General features: G+C 33.3%; 1 protein-coding gene across 3 annotated transcripts; it reads right to left on the bottom strand.

Annotated features, from left to right (window-relative positions):
- Positions 1 to 105: 105 nt before the first annotated feature.
- Positions 106 to 27,750, bottom strand: LOC142335640 (creatine kinase M-type-like). 3 transcript variants are annotated; one of them, XM_075384118.1, is made up of 7 exons: positions 27,624 to 27,750; positions 26,360 to 26,626; positions 25,581 to 25,732; positions 24,585 to 24,748; positions 5,081 to 5,381; positions 982 to 1,247; positions 106 to 590 (listed from the first exon to the last, which is right to left on the bottom strand). In XM_075384118.1, the coding sequence occupies exons 2-7, from the start codon at positions 26,368 to 26,370 to the stop codon at positions 345 to 347; spliced, it is 1,140 nt and encodes a 379-aa protein (XP_075240233.1). In that variant the 5' UTR covers positions 26,371 to 26,626; positions 27,624 to 27,750; the 3' UTR covers positions 106 to 344. The 3 variants fall into 3 exon arrangements, with proteins under 3 accessions (XP_075240233.1, XP_075240232.1, XP_075240231.1); XM_075384117.1 differs by having other exon boundaries at positions 26,360 to 26,602; positions 27,624 to 27,706; XM_075384116.1 differs by having other exon boundaries at positions 27,492 to 27,631.
- Positions 27,751 to 28,000: the final 250 nt, after the last annotated feature.

Genomic DNA, 28,000 nt, shown 5'->3' with positions numbered 1-28,000 from the left:
CCTTGTCAGATCTTGGAGCGTTGTCATCGGTTTTCGAGTACTAGAATACCATATAATCGATATCTGTCTTTTTGACACAGTATACGATATCTATGATTGTCAAAATAAACTTTGATGAACTTTGAATTATTTATAATAATTTCACGAATCCAGTAAAACGCGATATATCTTTAGGAAACACTACTAACACTTCAGTTCAGGAGAAATTAAATTGATTTATATCTGTTTTTTCCACCCGCTATTCTTTTGTTTTTTTCCTTCTCGGTTTTTGTTAATTTTTTATATCAAAGGAACTAATTCAAAAATTGAAAGTCTTGCGTCTGCACAAAAAAGACATTAGAATCTCAAGCATGGACCTTCTGCTTGGGAATCAAGCTGTCGTAGGATTTTCCCTGTTCAGCCAGTTTTTCCATCTCGATCAGGAGATTGACCCCTGTGACTACGAACTGGACTAACTCCACCTCTGAGAAACCGAGTCGGTCCGCATTTGAGACATCATAGACACCGTCATCTGCAGCAGTGTCCACTCCTCCGGTGCCTCGTTTTTGCAATCGAAGCAGATCCATTATCTTGTCCATCTTTTTCTCATCCTAGCCGAAAAAGACGGTCAAATAATTTCGAATGGGATAGCCATTCAACGTTCTAATTTGACAGATATGGTCAGTTTTTGATTTTTTTGCTCGTAAATCTGTAATTTGTGCAATAAATTATATTGCATTCAAATAGGATACAATGAAAAATAGCAAAATTCAGATTTCTTTGTCTGCAGCTGCGCTTTAAATGGGCCTCGCGCATTCTATTCGATACATTTGCACTGTAAAGTGACAACGATTCAATAAAATTGTTTCTCAAAGTTGTTTATTTTAAAAAAAGATTAAGTCTTCTAAATAAAGAAGATTTATTCAACACCAACTTCAAGGCGTTCGATACCTTTTTTTTCAAATTAAAGTTCATACTACTAGGAAATTTAAAAATGTCTACCTTGCCAAGGTTAGGCAACTTCACATGGACACCCCCTCTCAGTCCAGTGCCCAAATTACTCGGACATGTGAGTATGTACCCCAAGTGATCATTGTGCATGAACTCTTCCCCCATCCTCTTTATTGCACCCTCAAATTTTTGCAGGCCCATGCAGAATCGTTTGAACACAGCACCCATATCTCCTCCCTCCTGCATAGAGATGACTCGCAAATGGTCTTCTTCGTTCACCCACACCAAAAATGACTTGTCCTGATTGTACCAGATTCCTGAAAGACGCCAAAATCTGGTGCAAATTTGTTCCGCAGTTATTTTTTTTTTGTTACAAACAAGAACCTTTGGAAAATAATTTGTTGAATCATTGCGAACACATACAAAAACAGTTATTAATGATTTTGCCAACTCTGGTCATATGGCATCTAAGGGTTTTTCTTTCTTTTCAGCTGTTCCCTTGAAAGGCATCCAACAAAAGCGCGAATTCAAGCTGAAACTTAAAAATTCTAACAAAACGACACTACTATAGAGGGTTAAATCAGCTTTTCAAACTCGTCAAACCAGTAGGAAACGAGTGAAAAGCATTTAACATACGATTAAGCAAAGGAAAATGCAAGAAAGCACTCTACAGGACATTAAAATGATTCCAATAGATTCCATAGAACTCCATTTAAAGGCGGGCTATAAAAGTTTAATTTTTTGTTCCTCACAAAGTTTGCCCATTTCACCACAGGAACACGCACTCAGATTACAGACGGGTGAATCGTGTGTCAAAACTTAATAAAACATAACCTGACTAACGTCGGGCAAATTGCTCTCAAACGACCGGCGAGCGGTTGGCGAGCAATAGCTAGACACTGTTTAGTGAGGCTAGCTTTAGCTTGATTCGACTCTGCAAATTTTAGTTTTCTAACCTTGTTAGTAAATTAAATAAAAAACTCATGTTTTAAAAATTTGCAAAAAAAATTGCAAAATTTAAAAAACTTTCCAGATTTCGCATTGAAAACGTTCAAAACTATTTTTTGTCTCTGGTGTTATGTCAAGTAACCCATCTGCATGACTTGAAAAGATTCGTTGGTCAGTAATAATCATTAAACTAAGAAAATGACAAAAACATTCAAAAATTTTGAAAACAATCGCAAACTTAAAAAAAATCTTGCTCATATTCAAGATAATAAAATCTTCAAAAACGTTTTATTGTCTCAAGAGAATATCCAGTCTCCCTCATTCAATCTTCAAATAGTTTCACTGGCTCTTAAAAATCCATAAACTTGGAACAATAATTTTCCGAAAATTTGAAAAAAATTTGTCAAAATTTTGCTAAAGCTAGAGTCATTAAAACATTAATAACCATTCCGATAACTCTAGAACCTATACGACAGCTTATCATCAAACTTTAGAGGAGGTTACTAGGACACTGGTGCCGGTAAAAATGAAAAACAAAATGATTCAAAAAACTTGAAAAGGCAAATATTTTTTTTTAAAAATTGCTGATATTAAAATCTTGAAAATTGTTCCATAACATCTAGAAAATATGCAGTAACCTATAATCAAACCCTAGAGGAGGCTAGATGGTTCTTGTGGCCGGAGAAACCTAAAAAATGACAAAGAAAATGGTAAGGAAAGCTTTAAATTGCCAGTTTTTTTTTTAAAAAAAAGCTAAAATTTATGATATTAAAAAGTTAAAAACTAATTCATGGCCAAAAAATGTTTTCCAATAACTTTCTATCAAATCTTAGCGGAGTTTTTCTGACCCCTGAGGCTGAAAAAACCTGATAATGATAATAACCGTCAAAAAAATTGAAATTTGTTTTGAAAGTTTTGTCAAAAAATGCTAAAGTTCGCGGTGTTGAATTCACGAAAAACATACCGAATAGAAACTATTCAGTAACCTATTGTCAAAACCTAGAGGAGGTTCCTCGCCTATTGAAGCTGGAGAAACCTTAGAACCGACAAAATTGGGTTGGGGGCAAGTGCGGGGGGGGTGTGGGAGCAATAGTGGGGGGGGGGGCGGTCAACAGTTGGGGTGTCTTCAGGTCTTCAACTTCAGAGAATCACCCTTCACACCATAAGTATAAGTCTCCAAAACAGTAGAGCCGAAATAGAGCTGCAATATTCTAAGAGCAGTTAATGCCCGCTGGGCGCAACCTGTTTATTCCGTTTTGAGGACGAAAAGTCAAAAGCGTCAGACGAAAAATTGGTCAAGCGGAAAATCGCAAAAAAACAGAACGACAGGACTATTACAATTGCCACAAACTTCGTTTGAGAGCAATTGAAAAATTAGCAGCAGCACCTAATTTAGACAGATCTTAATCGTTGCGGCTTTACATGAACTGGGTAAAAATTACTACTGTTGGCTCCAAGTTTTAGATAGCTGCTTTCTGAAACAAATTTTTTTTTAATGAACGCAAAGCAAGCCAAGGTAAAAGTAAGCCGACGTAAAAGCAAGCCGAATTTTACGCAATAGTTACTTAATAAAAAGCAATAATACATTTTTATCCGTTACAATCAAAACTGGGCATATCATATGCAATTTATATTGTATTCAAACGCACCAGGGAAAAAACATACGTCTTTTTAAGAGATCTAGTGGTTTCAAGCCCCAGTTGACTACGGCCATGCTTCTAATTCGCGGTGGGGTGTCTGAAATTGCGGCCCTTTTATCTTATCGAAACCGCGACAGGCGCCAAGCATGCACACGATTCTGCCAATGATCAAGTTTAATAAGGCTATGTCAAAAATTTTTGGTTCAATTGAACTTTCTTTTGCACAGATTGGTTTGCTTGCCTATCGGCTTCTTTGACCGCCAGCATTTTTTGTTAATTGAAATTTTGACAGAAAAAAAACAACACGTAACATATCAGTGTTTTCTTGTTTCCCAGAAGTATAATTTGTGATCTTTTTTTAATGTAAACTTTTAATGTAAATTTTTGAATTTATAGAATGTTTTTAATGTAAACGCCACAATGGGTTGATTTGGATCATGCTAATCTAGGCTAGAGAAACTTTGCAATTCCGGGAAACAATTTTCCTACCCAAAAAAGCACGATGTTTCGACACTGTGATCAGACAAAACAAATTTTTTAACTCTAAACCAATGAAAGTAACCAGAGAGAAGTATTTCAAACGATTACAAAACATGAAAATAATAATTCGGTTCTGCACTTGAGTTTGATTTCGTTTTTTTTTGTAAAAAATAATGAAGATTAGAATTTACATTCCTGCTTAAATACCCGCGATATTTTTTGTTTCTGCTAATAGTTAGCATTATGTTTTTGTGAATTCGACTTTTTTTACCAAAAAGCACGCCATCAGCTTCCTTTGTAGTTCTTAGGAGACTTATAACAAGGCCAATGTTGTTAACAATCGATATTCAAAATTTATTCACCTAAAATGGCCTGAAACGTTTTTTTTATAATAAAAAATTGCAAGTTTTAATATTTTACATTACAATCGCTTAGAATTGGTATCGTAACGTTTGGTGTGTTGTGTCCATTTAACCAAAGAAGGCATAACGCGTTAGGAATAACTAATTATAATGACATACGATCAAAAGTCAGAATGAACTGCTACCGAATGTTAGACAATCAAAAAATTGTTCAACTGGAGTGTGAAAAAATTGTAAATTAAAATTAAAATGAGCGACAAAATGCTAACGAAAGTGAGATACATCGATAATTTGAAATAGAAGGAATGAACTATGAAAACAAAATCGGATAAATTTTGTATGAAAATTCGCAAATTGGAATTGATAACTGCCAAAGTCGTGTAATAGAACTGAGCAAATTATAGAAAATTATGCAATTTTGAAAACTCTAGATGCTCAATATTAATTTTTTACACACTGAAGAGTTCATTGAATTCACTTACAAAATTTGAAAACGAATTCCGAGATTTCAACTTTCGCGTTTCCGAAATCGTAATTTTTTTGGGGGGAAATTGGAGATTTAGGTAGGTAAAATCCGATAAACTCTCGGTTTGACAAAGTTGCGTTATGTTAACTCACACTTCAGTTTTTCAGGCGTTTAGCTTTTGAGAGCTTAGCATCATTGAGTTCAGCTCTTTTTTCATCTTTTCCTACAATTCATTGCCTCGGGAACTAACTAACCTCTTGCATCTGGCCAGTCACGTGCCATTCTGGACGAGTTCAAGAGAGGAGAGACTGGCTTGTCAAACAGCAGATGCTCATCAATCAGCTTCTCCTGCTCCTTCTCAGACATCTGTGCTAGAGGGTAATACTGTCCCTTGAACTCCCCGTCAAGACTGCCGAGAGCATCAACAGATATCTTTTCCACTTTCCTTCTCTCTGCCCTGGTGCAGTGGGGTGGTAGGCAGATTCCCCGGATGGAGCGACCAGTGCGAACTCGGCTGCTTTGCACGTACTTTTCGTCAAATTTAACTGCGTCCAGCTGCAAAAAAAATGCTTAAAATTTTGATCTACTCTTGAACTTAGAGAGTTCATCGTTCCTTAAAATTCAGGCGCTCTTTGCATGTTTATGCCCTCTGTAGCCTGCAACCCTAGTGATAGACGCCGTATCCAAATATTGCAAGTCTATGCTACCCAGGTTGAGGTGCCAGACCGAAAGTCGATATGTCCAGACCGTCCCAGACGGAAAGTGTCTATGTCCAGACCCTCCCAGACGGAAAGTGCCTATGTCCAGACTTTCGTGCGTTCAAAATTTTTCGTGCGTTCATCGTGCGTTCAAAAGTCATCATGTCCAGACTTTCGTGCGTTCAAAATTGCATATGTCCAGACTATCGTGCGTTCAAAATTGCATATGTCCAGACTATCGTGCGTTCAAAATTGCATATGTCCAGACTATCGTGCGTTCAAAATTGTATATGTCCAGACTATCGTGCGTTCAAAATTGCATATGTCCAGACTATCGTGCGTTCAAAATTGCATATGTCCAGACTATCGTGCGTTCAAAATTGCATATGTCCAGACTTTCGTGCGTTCAAAATTGTATATGTCCAGACTATCGTGCGTTCAAAATTGCATATGTCCAGACTTTCGTGCGTTCAAAATTGCATATGTCCAGACTATCGTGCGTTCAAAATTGCATATGTCCAGACTATCGTGCGTTCAAAATTGCATATGTCCAGACTATCGTGCGTTCATTTTTTTTTCCAGACCGTGTAATTTTGAACGCACGACGCCACCTTGTGCGTTCATTTTGGTCTGGACATATCGACTTTCGGTCTGGCACCTCAACCTGGGTAGTCTATTAAAAAGGTGCAAGATTTACGCAATAATCTTGCAAGATATGAATCTTGACAAAACTCCGAATCAACGTTTTGATGCCAAAAAAGAGCGTTTGGAACATATATTGTTTCATTGTTTCTTGCGTTGTTTTTTCGAAGAACTTCTAGTCAAGAACGGTTTTATTTGGGTAAATATTTGGACAGTTGATTAACTATTTTATCCCGGTCAACCACCGCATGCATCCAAATAACAACGAAAGGTGATGAGAAGTCAAAATGTTGTAGGAAACTGTCCAAGGTGAGTAATGTGTATATGGTAGCTTCCGCAGGGCGGAGCCAACTCCATCCATGCTTAAAATTGCAATTTTTACATTTATTAAATTTAGCTCATTTTTACTAATTTTTCTGTAATCTAATATTTCTTGTATTTTTACTCTAAAAAACAATAATAATAAAATGAGTCATAATGCTTAAATGTGTCATATTTTACATTTATTAATTTAAATTTTATTTTTACTAATATTTTCTTTAACTTAATATTTCTTGTTATTTTACTCTAAAATATTATAAAGATCTAATTCATTCATAGCATCTAAATTTACTGTTACTATCTTTAATTCCCTTGTAAAATGGATTTATAGCTATCTTGTATCGTTCCTTTGTTTCTAAATGATGTTTATTACTATCAAAAGTAAAATTAGTTACATATTTACTAACACCCCATATATAGCATTTTGATAATCTTCTAATTTAATTTGGTTTTTAATAGTAGCTTTAGTTATTCCTTTTAAATTCTTTTCTTCTTCTCCTTTAACTGTATTAAAACAATAGGCTTTAGCTTTATGGAAACAAGCTTCTATAATAGTATCATTAGGTATTTAATCTTTCATCTTACCCAACTCATTATTATGTAATATACCACTTATCTTATTCATTTCTTTTTCTGTAGTACTATCCAATGGAACATTTATGTTTATAAATATACTATCAGTATCTGTATAATGATAACTACAATCTATCTATTTCTCAAAGTGTTCATATATGGCTTTATACATAAACATTTTAGCTTTCTCTAATATAACAAAACCAATATAATTAAATTTTTCTAACTTAACATTATCTCTTGTTTTATGTACAGCCACTAGATCATCAAACTCTACAGCATAATTAAAACTGATATTTTTTACTAATTTAATATGTCTATCTGCATCATTAACTAACTCTACATCTTGCCTTTTATATACATTTTTTACTGTTTTTCCATAGAAGGCAGTATTCGTTAACTTAAAGAATACATCACCAAATTTATCTCCCTTAGATTTAGCTTCTTTTTTTCTGAACTCAATATAAAGCTTTAACCACTCACTTTTACTATACTCCATCTTTTGCTTAATTGTAATATCTTCCAATCTTTAACCATTACCTAAATACCAATCTAAGATCTCTCCATCTATTACATAGTCTTCCTTATCTGTTAACTTTTTCATCAAATTCTCATTTGGTTTATATCCTTTCTTTTTATTTTCATTTTGATAACCTGTGAACTGATCAATGTCTGCTTTAGTCTGTTCTGGAAAGAATGGTTACTACTTTGTTTTCAGTTTCAACTCATCATTATACTCTATATCAATGGTATAGATATATCCCGTATTAGAGCTAGATCTAGTATATACTGGATTATTGGCGAAGCCGCTTCGCAGATCACATGCTTTGATTTCTCACATAGGTAAAGCTTGTACTATAGCAGAAGCATACAATGAATTGAAGTCTAAAAACATTAAATAATTCTCTTTCCCAGTATACTCAGGATCTATTTGTTTTTCTTACATTTTACATTTACAATTACCTAATACTGAATCTAACCCAACCCTAATACCACGTTTTATTGTGTCATAGATATTAACTGTATTTTCTTTATAAAATTTATGTCTAACATTAGTATATTTCAATCCACATAACCATGTTAATCCAGGAGTAGAATAAGTGTATTAAGGATCTATTTCATAATATTCTAAACTCTTATCTCTAAACTTTCCAAATACACCTCCCGATAAAAATACATCTGTTTTAAGATAAAACATCACGTAGTCCTTTATTGTCTGACATCCAGTATCATTCCAACAATCAATTGCTAGCTTATATTCCTCCTCTGTAACTCCAGTTTGTTTCAACTTAGAATAGAATGCTTCTTTAGTGGTAGTTCTGTATTATTAGGTATATTCATACTCTCAAACCACTCATAAGGGAATATACCTTTACGTCTCTCTAACTTGAATTTGTTTAATGTTACACACTCTCTATCACTCAATGTTTTACTTATAGCATCCAAGCTAATTGGATGGAAAAACCTAAACATATCTAGTGCCTTGGCATGTCCTTTTTCAAAACATATATAATTCTCATCAGTTTTAGTTAATACCTTTAGTCGAATCTTTTTGGCTAGTTTGGTTATATATAAGTGATTATTATAATTAGTAGAATTATATACAAATAATGGTACAAAATTTTTCTTGAAGGTTACACTTATTGTGAGCTTATTCTCTAAATTTTCCATTTAGATGATCATGATCTCTAACAATACAATTATCCATATACTCATTACAATAATAACAATCTGCGAAGCCGCTTTGCGGACTACTATAAAACGGAGTAATACTAGCTTCTTTCAAAGGAATATGTATACTAAATATAACTCATCCTTCCTATAAACCAATCCACTACTTTATCACCACAGTAAGATTCATACTCATCTTCTAATATATAAAGATAATCACTTTTTATATATAACCCACAAGCAATAGGTAAGTGTTTCACATCTTTTATTATACATTCAAAATCATAATACATGGCAATTGGTACTCTGTTCTTACAATGAAACTTATCAAACTTTAGATAATCATTGTTATGGTGTGTTCTTCTTCCGGCATCATTACACATCTCTAAATGTTTATTTAATGCATCTTCAGTTCTTAATGACACACAACACTAAAAACATGGATAACTTTTATGATTAGATGATCTTAGTAAGAAATGCACGTCTTTACATAGTAGATAATGATTATCCCAATATAAAACTTTACATCTTTTAGGATCATTACGATTGATTAATACAGAATTAATCTTTTTTTTATATTTAGATTAAACACATTAAAAAATATTTTATCTTTATTCATCACGTCAATTTTCTGCAAATCTTTATATCCGTAGGGAGATGGAATCTTTGGTAATTTTATTTCATGAATATATTCAGGTTTATTATAATTACTAACTATATTGGGTTGGTCTTTAGCAGGATGTATAAAAGTAATTAAACACCATGGTAAACATTTAATATCAGTATTTTTTATATTAAGTGTATATCTAGATGCGAAAGGCAACTTAGTAGTACACCCACCACTAGGATAAAACCTGTGTTTATACTTTGTTCTTTTGATAACTCTTTGCATACTCCAACCAGATTGAATCCTTTCTTGTTCTTGCATTCTAGTCTCCAGTTCACCATTCAGCATATCCAAGTCATAAAGTCCATTATATTGTCTAGTCATTAGTCAGAATGTGAATTCTTTTTCTTCTTCTAACTTATCATCTGTAGATTTTGTATATTTTACTACATCAAAGGTGTTAAACTTAATGTGGGTATGTATGTTGTGCATTGCCTCCAATAATTCCAAGAATCTAGGATCTTCATAATCGCTACTGGATATAATTATTTGATTATGCTTCATGTTATGATCTAATCCAACTCATTAACTTTATCTCTCCACTTTTCATCATTAAGTTTTTTCTCTTTATCATTTTCTTTATGTTAATCTGATTCGTTGCGTTTCTTTTTATTGTCATATCTACTGCTACATATATCACAATGACCTGATCTTGTTGTTTGGGTCTTTGACCATTCTTCTCCATTATCTTTAGATATAATACTATCTTCAGTTATATTATTATCCTTAGATATAATATTATCCTTATATTCACCATTAATATTATCCAAATGTGTCTTTGTCCATATTATCGAAATGTTTATCCGCACTATATTGACTTAAAGTAGTCTTGCATGTTGCACAAACAAACCTATCACAATTCTTTATTATCTCTCCATCATTTAGATTTACATTATTCTTTTGGTTTAATGTTGTCACACGTTTATTATAAGCAGTTTTATTATCAAGATACATGTCACAACTATCACAATACTTTATTCCTTCTAGTTCAGAATACTGCTTATCAATCTCTTGTTCTATATCTTCATTAGTAATCACTCTCATTAGCATCCTCAACAATTTTATTTCTGTTATATAGTCGCTCATTTTTTTTTATACTCAAGTGATTAAATGTGTCTACCATAATTCTTTTGAGTTAACTCTTCATTACACTCTTCACATCCCCCCATCAGATGAATCTGAATCTTTATCTCGATCTCTAGATGATTCACTATCTCTAACTATCTCCAGATGATTCTCTATCTCTAGATGATTCTCTATCTCTAGATGACTCTCTATCTCTAGATGATTCTCTATCTCTAGATGATTCTCCATTTTCATCTTTAAAGTATTTAGTTTCTGCTTTTAGCAAAGACTCACGCATATTCTTTTCCCGTTGTTTTTTTTACTTCCCGTTCATCAGACGTTTCTTTATCTCTTCATTTATTTGATTAAACCTTCTGATTGATTCTAAAGGGTCGTCTTCTGCTTCCCTCATTTGTTCTTCTTTATCCACTGGTTTGTTTTCTACTTTTCTTTTGTTTTTATTTAACAATATTTGGATTGCCATATCCAAAGAACTTGATTGCCCACTTGACGATTGAGCTTGTCCTCTTCCAAATTGGACTTGTTCACCCGTGGAATGAATGTAACCGGTATAATCTTGCCGATTCATTTTTATATGGCAAATTTTGAAATATTATTTTCATTAAAATATAAATGATTAGTACCATTTGTGATAATTGTAAAAATAAGGCTTCGTGTTGGAGTTGCGATGAGTGTCAAAGTAAACCATTCCAATGTTTTGTATGTGAAAAGATTGTAACACATAGAGAGAGACCTGATCATTTGCAAGTGCACTTTAATAATCCCAATCAATATTTAGTATGCAGAATGTTTAAAGTAAATGAACACATCTCTCAGTATAGATCTAAACATTTCTATTGTAGGTTTTGCGTATATCTCCATAGATAGAAATTCCATCATACAAAAAAAGATTCTTAGAGCATGCAAAAAAATATAATATCAGCGAAGCTACTTCCCAGATTGGAGTTAAGCTATAATTAAACATAGAATAACGAGTTGTAACAACATGTGGAGTATAATAACGCATTAATGTATAACACACAGAGAAAAGTAGATGAGATTTAAATTTTATCTTTACAAATAGAAAATGAGTGAGCTAGATAAACTTATAGAATTATATAAACTAGAAAAACTAAACAGAAGGAATAGATTAGAAGATAAATTAAGACAAGAACATTATGGTGACATAGAAGATTTATTTTATCCTCTAATTAAATCTTTAAATACCCACAATGAACAGAATCTAGCATTGGTTGAACAAAAAGTATGAGCAATAGATTGGCAAAATCAACGTTTGGATAAACAAACTAAAGCCATCGATGAAGCCTCTTCCCAGATCAGTGGAAGGAGCTCTGCCCTTGGTTCCCAAAACGCTTACAAGGTTAATGAAACGTTAAAGGGGACCATAAACTCAAGATATAGCACCAGTTTTTGTTGATACAAAGACAGCCAGTATTCTTCTCGAAATGGGGGTCAAACTAATCCTCAATTAAAACTAAATCTCGTAGATTTACCTACTAGAAGATATATAATGAATGATGTTGATATAACTCTAGAACAGGTTGCATTTTTAGTTAAGGATAATATATATGAATTTTCAGATGGACTTATTAGTTTCTTACTAAACCAAATGTAACATATGATGATGATATCGAGGAAGATGAGAAGAAAATTAAAAGGCTTTCACTAGATAATAGATATTGTTTAGGAAAATGTGAAAAGAAAAGCAGCAGATACAGAACAATAAAATGTATACTATTCGGAAAAAAGTGGTGTATTCGTTAGTGGTCTGAGAAACCCTAAGCAAAATAGTTTAGTAGAGAGACTAGAATTACTTATACTATAAACAAAAGCTAGTCACGATGTATTATATTGTGAAATGTTAAATATATGTAAACAACTATTATCTATGAGTATTATTAATCAAGAACTAGATAATTTTGTTTTTAATTATGGTAAATAAATAATGGTGGAAAAGCAACAACAACAACAAAGACTAGCTAGAGAAGTATTCAGACCTCAAATCACAAGTTTAGAAGAGAAAGAATAATACCATTATATAAAGATGAAACATGGTCAGCTGATTTGATAGACAAATCATCTCTAAGTAAGTACAATAATAATTATAAGTTTATATTGACAGTTATAGATATATTCACAAAAAATGCATGGCCTATTCCATTGAAGAATAAATCTGGTTTATCTATAACTAATGGCTTTGAAATAGTATTAGGTGAACATCTTCAGGGTGGCTCTGAAAGTGGAAAACCAGAAAAATTATGGGTAGATAGAGGTAGCGAGTTTTACAATAAAACATTTAAACCTATACTTAAAGAATATGAGACGGAACTATATTCTACTCACAGCGATTTAAATGCTGTATTTATAGAGGAGAGATTTAATAGAACTTTATTACACATAATTAAAAAACCAATGTTCATCAATGGTGAGGGTAATTGGGTAAAAATAATAAATGATGCTGCTAAAACAAATAACAATAAAATTCACTCACCTTTTAATATGACACCCAATTACACTTTTAGTTCTAAGATTAATAAACCCAAACTTAAAGTCGGTGATTATGTCAGGAATACTGACAAACGTAATACTTTCTCTAAAGGATACACTTCAAATTGGAATAGAGAGTTGCTTAAAGTGAATGAAGTTCTAAAAACCCAACCACCAACTTATAAAATAGATATTAATTGAGAGATAATTGAGGGTAAAAACTATGGACAAGAATTACTAAAATCTGAGTTTGATTTGGACTCTAATAATAAGGTTTTGGAATCATTAAAAATTGACCACTGGTCATAAGCCAGCAAGCTGGATTCAGTTCTTTCTGTAAACAAATACAAAGATGACAAGACATAGATTTAACCAAGCAAATAGATCCACTGAGCGCTGGCATCATCAATCAACAAACAACTTAAAACAAAGTAAAGCTCGTGGTTTATTCCTAGAAGATTATGATAACGTTGACATGAAGGATAATCACAAAAATACATATGTACAACCTCCCATAGATCAACAAGATGTTGTTTAAAAAGAGTATTGTGACAATAACTTATTATCATCTAATAATAAAATAGATATTTTAAGTAGTAATATAGCTGAACTAAGAAAAGAGTACAATCAAATAAAACTAGATATTGATAATAATAAGTTTAATCAGAATATCACTAACCTACAACTAGATGATATGTTTACTACGGGGCTAAAGGAATTGAAAGAAGTTAATAAAAAAGACTAATTCTTTCAATGATGAAGCCCTTTTAAAGAATAGAAAGATAATAGTACAATAGATAATTGCTATATTACTTGAAAGTAGTCTTCTTGAAAACAAAGAACGAGCAAGACTATCGATGCATTATGATTTTGATCAAGAAGATATAATGAAAGATATTGGGAGTTAATGTACTACTGAAAATGAGGTAACCATAAGCACCGAGTGAGAGGTTATTCTATCCCAACTTGTCAACCGTTAATGAACAATACATCGATGATAAAATCCTAGCTGATGATAAAGTTGATAACAACCTTAAAATTATAAAAGATATTAGAAAGTATTATGAAACTGAAACTATTAACTATAATAAGAAGTTAAGTAGATATAAGAATTACAATAACCTTGCTGAGATAACAGAAATACTATTATCATCTATAGCAACAACTGCACCTACATCATCAGTTGCATTAACGGGAATTGGATTACATATTCTATACCCACAGCTTTTGCTACAGCAACTCTGTGGTTCAGTATCAAAAACAATTAATATTAAAATAAGAAAATTATAAAGTATTCAAAAATGTATATTTTAAGTAAACAGTTTAGTGATAAGTTTAATAAGCTATATACTAAATCAATGAATGATAATCAAATAGATAATGACAAATATAATGAATTAGTTAATATAGATGATGAATATAAGAAGAACAAGAAAAATAAATTGAGTGTTTTTTTAAAATAAAGTTAATAGTGTTTAGTTATAATAATGTAATTAGCAATAATAATGTATTTAGTAATAAATAATATTAGTATTAATAGTTACCGCTAGATAGTGGCTATAATAATTGACTTACACTTACACTTGCACTCGCAATTACAATTACACTTGCACTTACACTTACACTTATAGTCATAGTCATGGTGAAACATGGGCGAAGCCCCGTAGTCCTAGTCATAGTTATAATTATAGTTATACTCTTTACCTTTCTGTACTACTTTTATACCTTAACCAGTAGTTGCAATTTTAATTAAATAAGGTGTGGCTGCTAGAGCACTCCCTATTTTACTTGCAATCTATAGGGCCCTTTCTGGGTTATAAGCAACTTTTTTTCCAAAGTTAACTGTTGCTTTACCTATACTCTTAAAGAAATCTTTCAGTTCTTCTGCTTCTATTGTTGCATCAGATACTATCATAGATTTATTTCTTCTGCATTTAGCACAATTACCCTTTAACATCTTAGTACCCCTTGAAGTAATAACCGTTTGAATATTATTAGTACCAATACAATGCCTACCACCAACACAATAAGAATTTGTTTTAAACTTATTAAAGCTACTCATATTTAAGCCTAAGCCTCAGCCACTAAGTTAAGACAAAGTTTATGCCTAAGCCTCAGCCACTACCTAAGGCTAAGACTAAGCCAAATCACAAGACTAAAATTGAAGCTAGAGGTCTATCTCTAGAGAGTAAAAAGAAACTATATACTATTTGTGCTAAAGGTTTTGTTAAGACTATTAAGAAATAGTTTGATTAAGATAATGACTTTAACTACGAGACTATAGACCTTCGGTCATTAGTTTCCTTTGCAAACTATAACAAACATCTTATTACCATCACTATTCACACTAAATCCTTTTTAGTTAATACTATTGCATGATTTATAACATCTGCAACTGCAGCACTAAATTTAAAATTAAGTTGTATTGGTTGTGGAGCTTTATTTTCTTTTTGATATCTAATATCAAATAGATATATTCTATAACTACTTTTGTATGTTCTAAGATTTATATATGGTTTAATATTATGAGGTAATCCTTCATAATGTTTATTAAGACTAACAATCTCTTTAAAAGCCTCATTATAATTATTGGTGCCATAATTAATATTCATTCTATCCTCAGGATAAATTTCACTACCAATCTTACAATAACATTCAGTAGCTTTCATTATATGAATTGTACTTGCATCTTGAGTTTGTTCATTATAATTATTTTTTTCAAAACCAATTATTATAAATTGTGGTCTTTTCATACCACTTTTCATACCAAGATCATATAGGAAGTTAGTAGCATTGGGTACATTCTTGTAAAATTTTTCATTTCATAATAACTGAAGTCTATATTATTCTTTTTAATTAATCCTTTCTGTACAATAATTCTATTATAAGTACTAGGATCAAAACTAGGAACACACCATGATGTGTCGCTAATTTCTATATTACCATCATTAGCTACTGCAGCAGCAGCAGCATTAACTCTATATAGAGCTCTATCATTATTGTTTTTTTTAAATATTAATTTAAATCATATCCCATATATAAGCTTTTCTAAATCATTTACAAATCCACATAGATCACTCATCCTAACCATCATATACATATGACCTCTTTCTGCAGCAGCATGATCGCCTTTGAGTTGACTATCCCTAATATCTACATTTCTAACAAAACCCACTCTCATATTCATCAGCAGTACTAGTTATTAATTTATACACCAATAGATTAGGATGGCAATGATCTATATATTCTATAGACCTTCCACCACTAGTTTCAAAGCTTAATGGAACTAAATAATGCTATCATGCCATAATTAACTAATTGGATATTAGCATCATTAGCAAACACGCCACCAGTATCATCTGATACAACAAACTCTATCTCTACCTCTCTTATCTTCTCTATTGAGTATGTTATCAATATTGGTATTAACCGTATTCATTGTTGCTAGATTATTTGGTTTATACATTATAATCTTACTTTTGTGTTTATCATTATTATAACCGTAAGTTGTATTCAAATAAAAGTCAATTGTTTAAGTCAAAAAATGACTGACAATTTAATATTAAGCGAACTACAAAATATGCATGAATGTTTAACTAAAACTAAAGAAGAACATTCACTTAATTTTAGATTGATAAAACCAACAGAAAAGTTTAACTTTTGTGAATTTATACTTAATACAAAAAATTAGGTTTAATTAAATTATCTGTTTATAATTCGGTGTTTAATGTGAATAGAAGGAATAATCAATTCCTATATGATACCCAAGGTGAAACATGGTCAGATACCCGTATCTTAGCTGTTTTACCAGGTGCATATGAATTAATCGAAATAGCAGAATTAAAACAGAAGAAACCAATCGTAATTTTATACCCGATAAGAATACAATGAAATGTTTAATAGAAATAGAACAAGGTGCAATTAACTTTGACATAAAAAATTCATTAGCCCCATTACTAGGCTGTAGAAAAATGGTATATGAACATGGTAATTGTATATCTCAAAAGATTATTGATTTTATGGGTTTTAGTACTATAAACATTCACTGTATTGTTATATCTGGTGTTAAAGATAACGGCAATAACACAGATATACTATATACTTTTACTATAACAGAACCACCAGGTTACTTGATAAATATCATACCAACTAATATTTTATATCAAAATGTAACAAAAGACAGAATAGAATATATTGAGTTTCATTAAAGATGAGCATGAAAGACCGATTGATTTCAATGGTGATGTGTTGAGTTTTACTTTATATCTGATTTAGTTATAAACTTATGCTTAGACTTATAGTTAGACCTATAAGTAGACTTATACTTATAAATAGACTTAATTATAAAACTCTCCAATCCCAATTAATTCTTAGTTTACCACAGTCATATCTATTTGTAGATTTATCAATGACAATGTAATTATTGGATCACATCTTTTCACATATATTACTAAAATCATTATAACTAAGTTAAGTCCAGTAAGATGATCATAATATATAGCAGTGATGGCTTTGCCTGTTTGCTCAAAGAAAATAAATAGATTACAGTTCTCTCTAACGTTCTGTCTGTCTGCTCAAAAAATATTTTGTTTAAGATTTATCATATCCCAATTTTTATGTCTAGCTCTACAAAAGTATTCATTAATAATTGGTTCCTTAGCTATAACATCATCAAATATCATGAGTTTCTTTATATTATTTGGTAGTTAATCAGGATGGGGTAATTCTTTTACATTCTTAATAAAAACGATATCTTTATTCTGTAAATCATTATATTGATTACCAGTAGGACCAATGATATATAATCTATCAAAATTTATTCCAGGTATAAATAGATTTTTTAATAAGACTGTCGTACCACACTCACTAGGAACTGCTATTATACATCTAAGGTTTCCTGGTAAGGGGGCATAGCCTGTTATATTGCTATCAGTTATCCATGATTGTAGACTTCCATTAACATCAATCATTAAATTCCCTTTACTATTTACTGGTGAACCAAGCCTTGATGCTTTTAGGGCCCCTAAAAATCCACATTGTGATCAATGTTTAGCTCTTTGTTTGGTTGGAGGGCCAAGGATTTCCTCCTTTTGGCGTGCCACGGACGGAGTTCGTAAGCTAAATATACTAATATATTTGTCATCACCATCATTATCATTGACATTATCATTAACAATAACATTTACATTATCATTAACATCTCCGAAGCAGGTTCCCTGATTATCATTAACATTATCATTAACATTAACATTAACAACTGGCGAAGCAGGTTCCCTGATTATCATTAACATTATCATTAACATTATCATTAACATTATCATTGTCATTACAACTTTACTTTTAGCTTTACAACCCAAACACTGACACTTTTTATATCCTTCGGGACATCCAACTTGATTAACTAGAAGATCAAAAGCACAACACCAAAACTATCAAAGTAATAAACTTTACCAGCTCTTCTTCTTATAACTAGAACCCAATGAGTACCATCAGTTGGATGTAGATTTACAATAATGTTACGTTGGTTTCATTAATCATTTTTAGTTTCTCATCTCTTCTTATTATTTCTATTGGAGTTAGACTTATATCTTTACCAATATCTTTTATTTTGATATCACTCATTGGTTCAATAACAATAACAAATTCATTATTGATTTCTTCAAAAGTTAAGATTAGCATTTTTATTTGATAAAAAATGGAGATGGTCTTCGCAATTATAATATTTATTTTCGTAATTACGTTTTGTTGTGTAGTATAAAATTCAACGCCAAATAAAAAAAACTAGAAGAAAACATTGGGTTTATGAATAAAAGATTAATTAAATTTGAATTTGAAAAGTCACCAGTACGTACTATTGTTTATGGTGCTACTGGTAAGACTTATTTTGTTAAACAATATTTAAAGATGTACTAAGATCAAAATCAAGATCATGATAACAAAAATATAACCACAGTATATATAGATGAAAAGGTTTGGATTGATCTTGAGACTGGTGCCCCCTATGCTGGATTTGAAATGGGTGATATAAATATGATCACAATGAAAAATATAATCAAATTTCAAGATAGTGTAATTGTTTTTGATCATATGGGTGATAAGTTTAATAAGGATATAGTTTATTATTTTACAGAAGGAAGAAATAAAAATATTCAAATGATTGTAATGTGTCATAAAACAGCTCAGATAGAAAATATGGCTAAAATGAATTGTGACAGTATTTTCATAATGGGGCAGATTTGTTTCAGAATTTTAGTACAATATATGAGTGCAAGCATGACTTCCATGGCATAATTCGAGAGTTAAATAATAGTTATTATAATTGTATAAACGGGACAGATGATGCACTTCGCTATGGTATGGTTGAGTATAATAAGTAAGAAGAAACTATTATTAATATTGATAGAAATAGAACTGCGATTTACGACTCGAGAATTGGTTTCCTAGACCTTAAAGCTCTTAGTTTAAAAGATAAGTTAGAGAATGATGAGATAGTTGAACTTATAGAATATACGAGACCACTATTTATTAATGCTACCTATAGAGCTGTTATTAATAAAGATAACTATATATTCTACTTTAATAAACTTCTTACTTTAAGAGGTATTAAAAATAAGAATGAAGTTCTGACAAAAAAATAGTTAAAGCTGATGGTTTAAAGACATTATCAACCATTGGTGGAATTATAACTTATTTTTTTTATGATAAAGAATTTTATTAAACCCAATCTAACAGTAAGAACTGCAGCACACGTGGCAACACATGCAAGTCATATGATAAATAGAACGGGTGCATTATTTAACTATGCTTATGGAATAGAGTCCATGCCCTGCAATGGGGTAGCACCACCTTCATATCAAAAGTGCGATGAAGATAGTAACACCAATCAACAACAAGACTATATTGATCAGGGAAGCGGCTTCATAGATGAAGAGACTGAAGATCTAAACAAAAAATGTAGAGATGATTTAAATGATCAATATAAAATTAATCAAATATTTAGAGATGAAATTATAAATTTTGTTAGAGAAGAAACTGAATTGAGTTATAGAAACATTTTAGATAAAAGATTTAAACATAATACTCTTATTAAGTTAGGTATGGAAACTCTAGCTAAGTTTGTCTTCTCTAAAGATCATGCGAGAAGTTTAGTTGGCATTATGGCTAGTTATAAATAATTATAAATATAAATTTTTGATTCCTTTTAAAGAATGCATTTGAAATGTTTAGATTGTAATTATAGTTGTGGAACCCCGTACATTTTGCTTTTGCATTATAAAACAGAACAAAAAGATAAAGTTAGTAAGTGTGCATGTGGAAATCAAACAAAAAGTGGCAATTGTGTGGAAGAAATTTCTTTTAAGTTAAGAGGTACTGCTTCAAAATGGTCTAGCTATAGCTCTAATCTGCGAAGCAGTTTCACTGATTCTAGCCCTAGCTCTATCTATAGCTCTAATCCTAAATCTGATTCGAATTTTAATTCTTATTCTCATTCTAGCTCTAATTCTAATTCTGATTCTAACTCTCATCTGCGAAGCAGTTTCACTGATTCTAATTCTAATTCCAATTCCAATTCTAGTTCTAATTCTAATTCTAATTTTAACTTCAATACTGCTTCTAATTTTAATTCTAATTCTAATCTGCAAAGCAATTGGGGTACCATGGGTGAAGCCCCTTTGGCATGCTAGGGACGGAGTCCGTTCATTGATAACCATCTGCGAAGCAATTTCACTGATATACAAACATAATTTGATATAACAAATAAAATTTGTAATCAATGTAGAGTTATAAAACAAATAACATGTTTTCATGTCAATATGTAGAGAATGTAATTCAACTAAAATTAATTGTGAATATTGCCCTTCGATTATTAGCTTTAGCGGAATAAGGAGTCAAAGAAAAAATTCTCGTAAAAATATTGATCTAACCGAGGTCTTTCATCCTGCTAAAGAAAAAAAAGAAGAATCAGAGCATTATAAATATTATCTAAAATTTTGTAAATTAAATGTCAAAGGTATAGATAAAGCTAAATTATTAGAAGAATAGATTATAAATAATATCTCAATATAAATAATATCTCAAATAATACCCTTATCACAAGCCTTATCTTTGATAAAATTATCTGCGAAGCAGGTTTCCTGATCTTCGAAGAAGTTACAATTATAAGCCCAAAAATATAAATATAAAAAAATTTTCGAAAAAATTTAGAGATAAGCGCATATCCACATACTTGCGCATTGTTTTGAGCAGGAAACTATGCGCAACTGAACGCGTGCGCATGGTATGCGCAAGCATGCGGGTTTTGGCTTATTTTTGGCTAATTTTTTTAAGTTATGCTTATAGTTATCCGTTTGATGATAAAGGAATTAAAGATAGTAATGATATATTTAGATTCTATAAATGAATTAGATTTTTATAATAATTTTAGAGTAAAATAACAAGAAAAATTAAACTAAGGAAAATATTATTAAAAATATGCTGAAATTTAATAAGTTTAAAAAATGACACATTTAAGCATTGTGACTCATTTTATGATAATTGTTTTTTAGAGTAAAATAACAAGAAATATTAAGTTAAAGAAAATATTATTAAAAATGATCTAGATTTAATATTTATAAGAACTGCAAATTTAAGCATGGATGGAGTTGGCACCGCCGTGCGGAAGCTACCATATACACATTACTAAGGTGGATTTATTTTTTTTGCAATTTGGATTCAAAATCTTGCAACAATCTTCCAAAATTCAGTATTTTCTAACCCTTTGAAGACTGCTCACAATATTCTTGAAAAAAATTTTTGAGCTCTTCGGTTACTAGAGATACAAAATTTCCAGTTGATATAAAGGACAAGTGTGAAGGGGTAGAGCAGAATAGGTCGATAAATGTCCATCCAAACAACTGACTGGTGGGGTCTGAGAACTGGATTGCACAAACAGGAAATAAGAGAAAAAGGTCTGGACGGGGGTTGGCAGATGGTGATGGGGTAGTTGGGGTGGGGGAAGGATAGATAGGTGGGAGTGGAGGGGATAGGTAGATGGGAGTGGAGGGGAGGTAGGTATGTGGGGGAGGGGGCAGGTATGTGGGGGGAGGGGTAGGTATGTTGGGGGGGGGGGGGGTGGGGGTAGTTTAAATATGGGTGTGTCTATTGTTTGCATGTTGATGAAGGACTTGTTATGGGAAGAACAAATATCAAAATGAATTTTGGACCATAAATATTGATATTGAATGCTAAGCTACTGTTAAAGTCCAATGTTCGAAAACAGAAGTAAACATTCCAAAAAATTTAAATAACATGGTCGGCAAATTGCTGGAAAACAGCCGCCATAGAAAAAAACATCGCCGGTAGATTGCCGAAAAAACGGCGATAGACGCTTGTCTAAGATAGACAGATCGACCACTAGTTCTTTAATATACTCTAGACCTTTTCAGTTAGATTCCGACTGTTAGGTCTATGACACATACGGTCTATAAGAAAAAAGAAAAAGAGCTTTTTAAAAATACTACTAATACTACTAATACTAAAAAATTAGGGCATATAAATTTAGCACTACTTAGATGCATATTATTGAACTATTAAAAATTCAAAAAAAAGTTCCATAAGCGAGTTCAGCAGTCACTTTTTAGTGAGGCACGTCGCGCAATTGACCTAAAAGCAGAAATGACTGCGCACACAAAATTTAACTTTAAAACAGTAGAAATCACTGAAGTCTTTGAAAAAGTTAATTCCAAGAAGTCAGATCGCTAAAATCATCGATGGAGACGACGAATTAAAAAAAACATAGCAGGACAAGTCCTGACGTACAATTCAAGGAAATTTTTATTGACTAAACAAAAAACAGACCTAGAACGGACTATGACAGAGGAAAAACCGTTTCTAAAATAAATGAGATGAAAAACTTAAAACAAACGGAAAATCAATGCCGCATTTGAACAAAAAGCCAAAAACTAGCGACAGATATTTTGTTTAAAAATCTAGGACTACAATGAACAATGAGTGTATTGAGAAATACTATTTAGAAAATAATCCGATCCTAAAAATCGAAGAACAGTAAAAATCAAAATGAAATTGCCACAAGTGAACAGAAAGCCACTAGCAAGACAGCGAATTGTTGTTCAAACACCATTTTCTCACTCTACATTAGAGCAAAAAAAATTTCACGCCGCAAAACCACTCGCTTTTTCGCTCCACGTCCTGACCAAACTCACTACTCCAACTTGACTTCAATAATCAGGAAAATGTGTAAACAGAATTGTACAAAACATGATGTCCCCAATAATAGACGCTATCGCTTCGCAGCTATTAAAAAGAAAAGAAATTGACAGAATTTTCCTCCGTTTCAGAAAGTGTTCTAATTCGGTGAGCACTTTCATTTAGAATCTAAAACTATACTTAATTCAGCTTGTAAACTAAAAGATGTTGAGCTTAATACTAATATCAGCTGACAGCAATCGCTCCAGTGTACTTTGATAACTCAATGCACTATGAAATAACGACCGAGCTTTATTGTTTATCACGTTTCGTTTGATTTTGCTTTTTTGATTTTGACCGTATTCGCTACTTTGCGTAATTCAAGGCATAAAAGAATTTAAAAGTCATACAGTTGACACAATGAGTGAGATAAAAAAAAGAAGTCGAGCGAGAAACTTGTGACTTATGTAAACGAAAAACGAGACCAAAAGGTAAAATGAATTAAAAACAGTTTCAAAAAAATCCAAAAAAAAATCATTTGAAGTTACCCGCATTCAGCTAAATAAAATAGAGCCGGTAAAATACCGGAAATGACCAGCGTCGTGGAATTTAAACTTTTAGTACCCCCTAAAAGACTAGAAATATAAGAAAAATTACATTCCTGATGAAACTATTGCAATTGTTTTAAAAAGTATATCATTGGGGAGGATTTAGATTAAGTGGGGGGAGGTGGTTGGGTAGGTAGGTGGGTTGTTGTAGGTAGGTGGTTGAGAGAGGCGCTAAAGATTACAAGCAGTTCATTTTTATACAATAAAAATTAAGTTATGCTCGAAACCAGAGTTCAACGTTCTCAAAGAGACGGCAACTTTCAAGTCATCAACAGACTTGATTCACTTTAAACCTGTAGAATACCTATGGTCATCTTGGGGTCGCTAAAAAGCTGTAAACCATTGATCCTCAATTTTGATTCGTGAATACCAGTAGAACACCAATACTACTTCGACTCGGAAGAAAAACTGCTAATATAATTGCTACAAACTTCGTTTGAGAGCAGTTAAAAATTGTTTTGCTCGAGAGTTTCATACAAAAATATATATCTTATATGCGATTAATCTATTGAACCGTGTTCATTTTATACACAAGAAATGAGAGAGAAATTGTTGAACATAACATTGTTTGTTGTTTGAACTGTGGTATCATATCGCAATTACTCGCTCAAAACCAAAGATCATATTTTAAAAAATTCAAGAAGTCTGATTTTGATTTGACTTCAATCACCAGTTGAATTTTTTTGACGAAATCTGCACTTTACTCTATGTGGATAATAACGTAAACTCGTGTACACTGCCTTCAATTGTTTTTCTCCATTAACCTTTAAGATAGTTTTTTTTCAAAAAAACTAAATAAAACAGATAATTTTCTGTTCACCTTGTTGAAGTCTAGATCAGTCTTGTGTTTGTCTTGTGGTTTATATCCACAGTGCCTCTCGTCAATAATGGGATCGAACAGCTCTGCAAACACTTCATAACTCTCCTCGTCTCCAGCAACACAACCCACTGTCATAATGTGGGGGTGGCCGGGGTTGTCCACGCCTAAAAAAGAACTGTATGACTCATTACTTGCAATAGAATCAACTTTGGATACAAAGTTCCTAAAACTGATTGCATTATTTTCTGGATACTGCGTGAGGAAGTTGCGATGACGAGCACATAATACTGCCTAATTTTTTGGGAGCCTCACATGCTGTATTTTTTGCAACATCAAAGAGCACACATGCTGTGTAAATACAATGAGTTACTATGCGCTGGCTGGTACAGAGTCCGAAGCAGTATAACGTATTGAAGACGAAAATGCACCCCATTGTTACAGAAGACGTGCCATTTACATAGTAAACCATTATTTAAAAATATGGCAGGTGCGTCTGGGGGTGCAAATAATATGCACCCACTAAACGAAACTGGGGGGGCAAAAAGGAAAAGATCCGAAAAATCATCTCTATTAATTACTCGAGCAATTTTTACGTGAAAATACTCAGAAAAACAGCAGTCCTAAGACCAAAAGAAACTGGGACTTTTCCATTATAGCCCCCCAAGCATGGTAAATACACCATAATTGGGGCTATGACCTCGTGGTTTGGGGGGGGGGGGGCTATAATGGAAGAGACCCGAAGTTATGCAGGTTGATTTGGACATGACTTCATCTTCAAGGACCTAAAAGACCACACATTCCTGAATTTCTTGCCTTTAGACAAATTTGCCTATGTGCAGACATACATTCTCATTCATACATGTTTCCAGACAATTCAACTTTAGCGCACGAGAGCCACCTGGTGCGTTAATTTCTGTCCGGAATCTCAACTTGGGACAGTGCCAGATGCATAATGCAAACTTCTCCCATTTTTATGTTATTCATAACACAGTCTACCTGTTTGGATAACGGCGTCCAATGTGAATCCGCTGGGAGTGGTCTTGTCCCGGAGTCGTTTGTACATGTCTTTGGTGAGTATTTTGGCCATCCAGTTGTCATGCTTCTCCAAATACGGATAGTCCTCATCTGCCGAGTAGTTCTTCTGAAGCCTAAACAGCATCGAAAAAGGATTCGTTGAAAATTGATTCTTGTATGTAAAAAAAAGCGGGATCTTTTCCGTTTGTACCCCCCCCCCCAGTACGTTATGCGCCCCCAGTTAGCACGTGCCGTTACATAGTAAATCACTGTCAAAATATGCCACGTGCTTCTGGGGGTGCAAATAATATGCTGAGGAGCCACTAAGCGGGGGGGGGGGGGAGTGCACAAAGAGAAAAGATTCAAAAAGCGATTAGCATGTGGCCAAGAGTATAAATATGACATGCACACTAAAATGCATAGTTAAAGAGGGAAAAGGAGGTGACGTAGATGGTATAGGTTTCAGCTCCACTAAGGGGGGGGGGGGTCTATAGAAAGGAGCCGTTTTCCCGTTTTCAGTTGTGCCCCCCCCCCCCCCCCCAAGCTAAGTGGGCATATAATTTTTAGGCCCCCAGGCTCACGTGCTATTTTATACATAGTGATGTGTCATCTTTTTCGTTTGTGCCCCAGTTTACTGATTATGTAGACCCCCAGATCCAATTAAACACAAGATCCTTAATGTGCTAATATAAAACCACATAATTTGTAAGTTGGGTCATAAAACACTGATAGTCCGAATAGATTCAATTTATTTTACTGGCCTGTTAGCCATGTCGTTGTCGTCTTCGCCTCCTTCCTCTTGTTTGGGTGCAGAAGAAGCTCCCCTCTCTTGTGACGCCTGTCTGCTCTGCAGAGATCCCCCTCCTCTCTCTCCCGATGGATTCCGACTGCCCGATCCCTGCCTGTCCTGTGAGTTGCCCCCACTCCTTCGCTTTCCGGCACTGCACGTTGGCTTGCACTTTGAACAACACTTTTTGTCTGTTGTGGATGGCGCGGCTTGTGACCTTGACACAAGAATAGATGATGGGCTACATAAATAACACTAGGTTTAAACACAACGCAAACTTTGCCCCATAAACGGATTGGGATCATTTTTGCTTATACATATCCCCTCCTGCTTCGTGGAATAGCAATAGCAGAACCAATATGACCACAAGCTGAGGGGAGGGGTCTGTACAGTGAAGGACCCGTTAACTCTTAAGCCGACCAAGGGCACGTTGCTCTTTTACATAGTAACGAGCTATATAACAACACATACTTCGTGGGGTGTGGGTGTTGTCAGAAGCAACACTGAAGGGAACAATAGAATAGATCATAAGATCGCTCTTTCTATTGTCGAGATGAAATATGGTCAAAAAACGGGGTTTTTCCATATCACATCCCACCCTCCACCGCCCCCCTGCCCCCTCACTCGATATTTTTGCACCCCATTGTTGTATATTTACAGTAATTCGGCAGGACTGAGTTTTATGAACACTAAGCTGCTGCCGGGGGGGGGGGGGCTACAATTGGAAAGACCAGGAATCTGTTCTCTCGTTACCTCCTTCTCATTTATTAGGGAATATTTACCTTAATTGGGGGGTTAAAAGGTCTACAAAGCATCTACTTAAGGACTAAGCGAGCTAAGAAGATAAAGCGGTTTCTTTTTCTTTTTGCGTATTACGATGCCACCAACGATGGTTTAACAAACGTCGGATCGGAGCTTTTCCGTTTGTGCCCCCCCCCCCCCCCCACAAGTACGTTATGCTCCCCCAGTTACAAAGCACGAGTCATTACATAGTAAATAGCAGTGTAAAAATAGGGCACGAATGTAGCGTGGGGGTGGGGTTGCACAAACGAAAAATATCTCGAATGTCTTAAATATCAAATATCAGACACTTTGAAAAAACTAACTATTTGTAAAGACCTCTTGTTGAAGTTAAGAGCAGTCGCTTTAACATTAATATTAGGAGAACTCGTCTACTTAATTTTAAACTCCTTTGAAGAGGCTGCCGATTGACTAATGGAAAAAAGCGATCAACTCACATTTCTTGTAGGTATCAGCGAATGCGACTGTTTCTAGGAAAGTGTTCACAGATTATGACGACAAGTCAAATTTTCCCTCCATCCGCCAACAAATCGCGTGACTTTTGTTTCATAGTTGAATTCAGCCATCTTCGCTGACTTGACCATTTCAAAAGAATTCCATTTCATTCCATTCCATTCCATTCCAATGATATTCTGCATTGACGATGTTTCGGGATAAAATTAGAGATGTCAATCGAAATGACACGTTATTTAGAGGTTTAAATGCAGAAAAATTTCCCAGATCAAGCAGCGGATCTTTTCCGTTTGTGCCCCCCCCCCCCAGTACGTTATGCTCCCCCCAATTACAGGGCACCTGCCATTACATAGTAAATCAC

The sequence above is a fragment of the Convolutriloba macropyga genome, chromosome 1, assembly GCF_964194025.1.
Source record: "Convolutriloba macropyga chromosome 1, txConMacr16.3, whole genome shotgun sequence".
NCBI lineage: Eukaryota > Metazoa > Xenacoelomorpha > Acoela > Convolutidae > Convolutriloba > Convolutriloba macropyga.
This window is presented reverse-complemented; position numbering and strand designations above follow the sequence as displayed.

Coding starts and splice junctions, on each gene's coding strand:
- LOC142335640 (XM_075384116.1), bottom strand. CDS start 27,538: ATGTTAAAGCGACTGCTCTTAACTTCAACAAGAGGTCTTTACAAATA. Junction 25,733..26,359: donor GACAACGACATGGCTAACAG/GCCAGTAAAATA, acceptor GATGCTGTTTAG/GCTTCAGAAGAACTACTCGG. Junction 1,248..5,080: donor TGACTGGCCAGATGCAAGAG/GTTAGTTAGTTC, acceptor GGCGTCTTTCAG/GAATCTGGTACAATCAGGAC.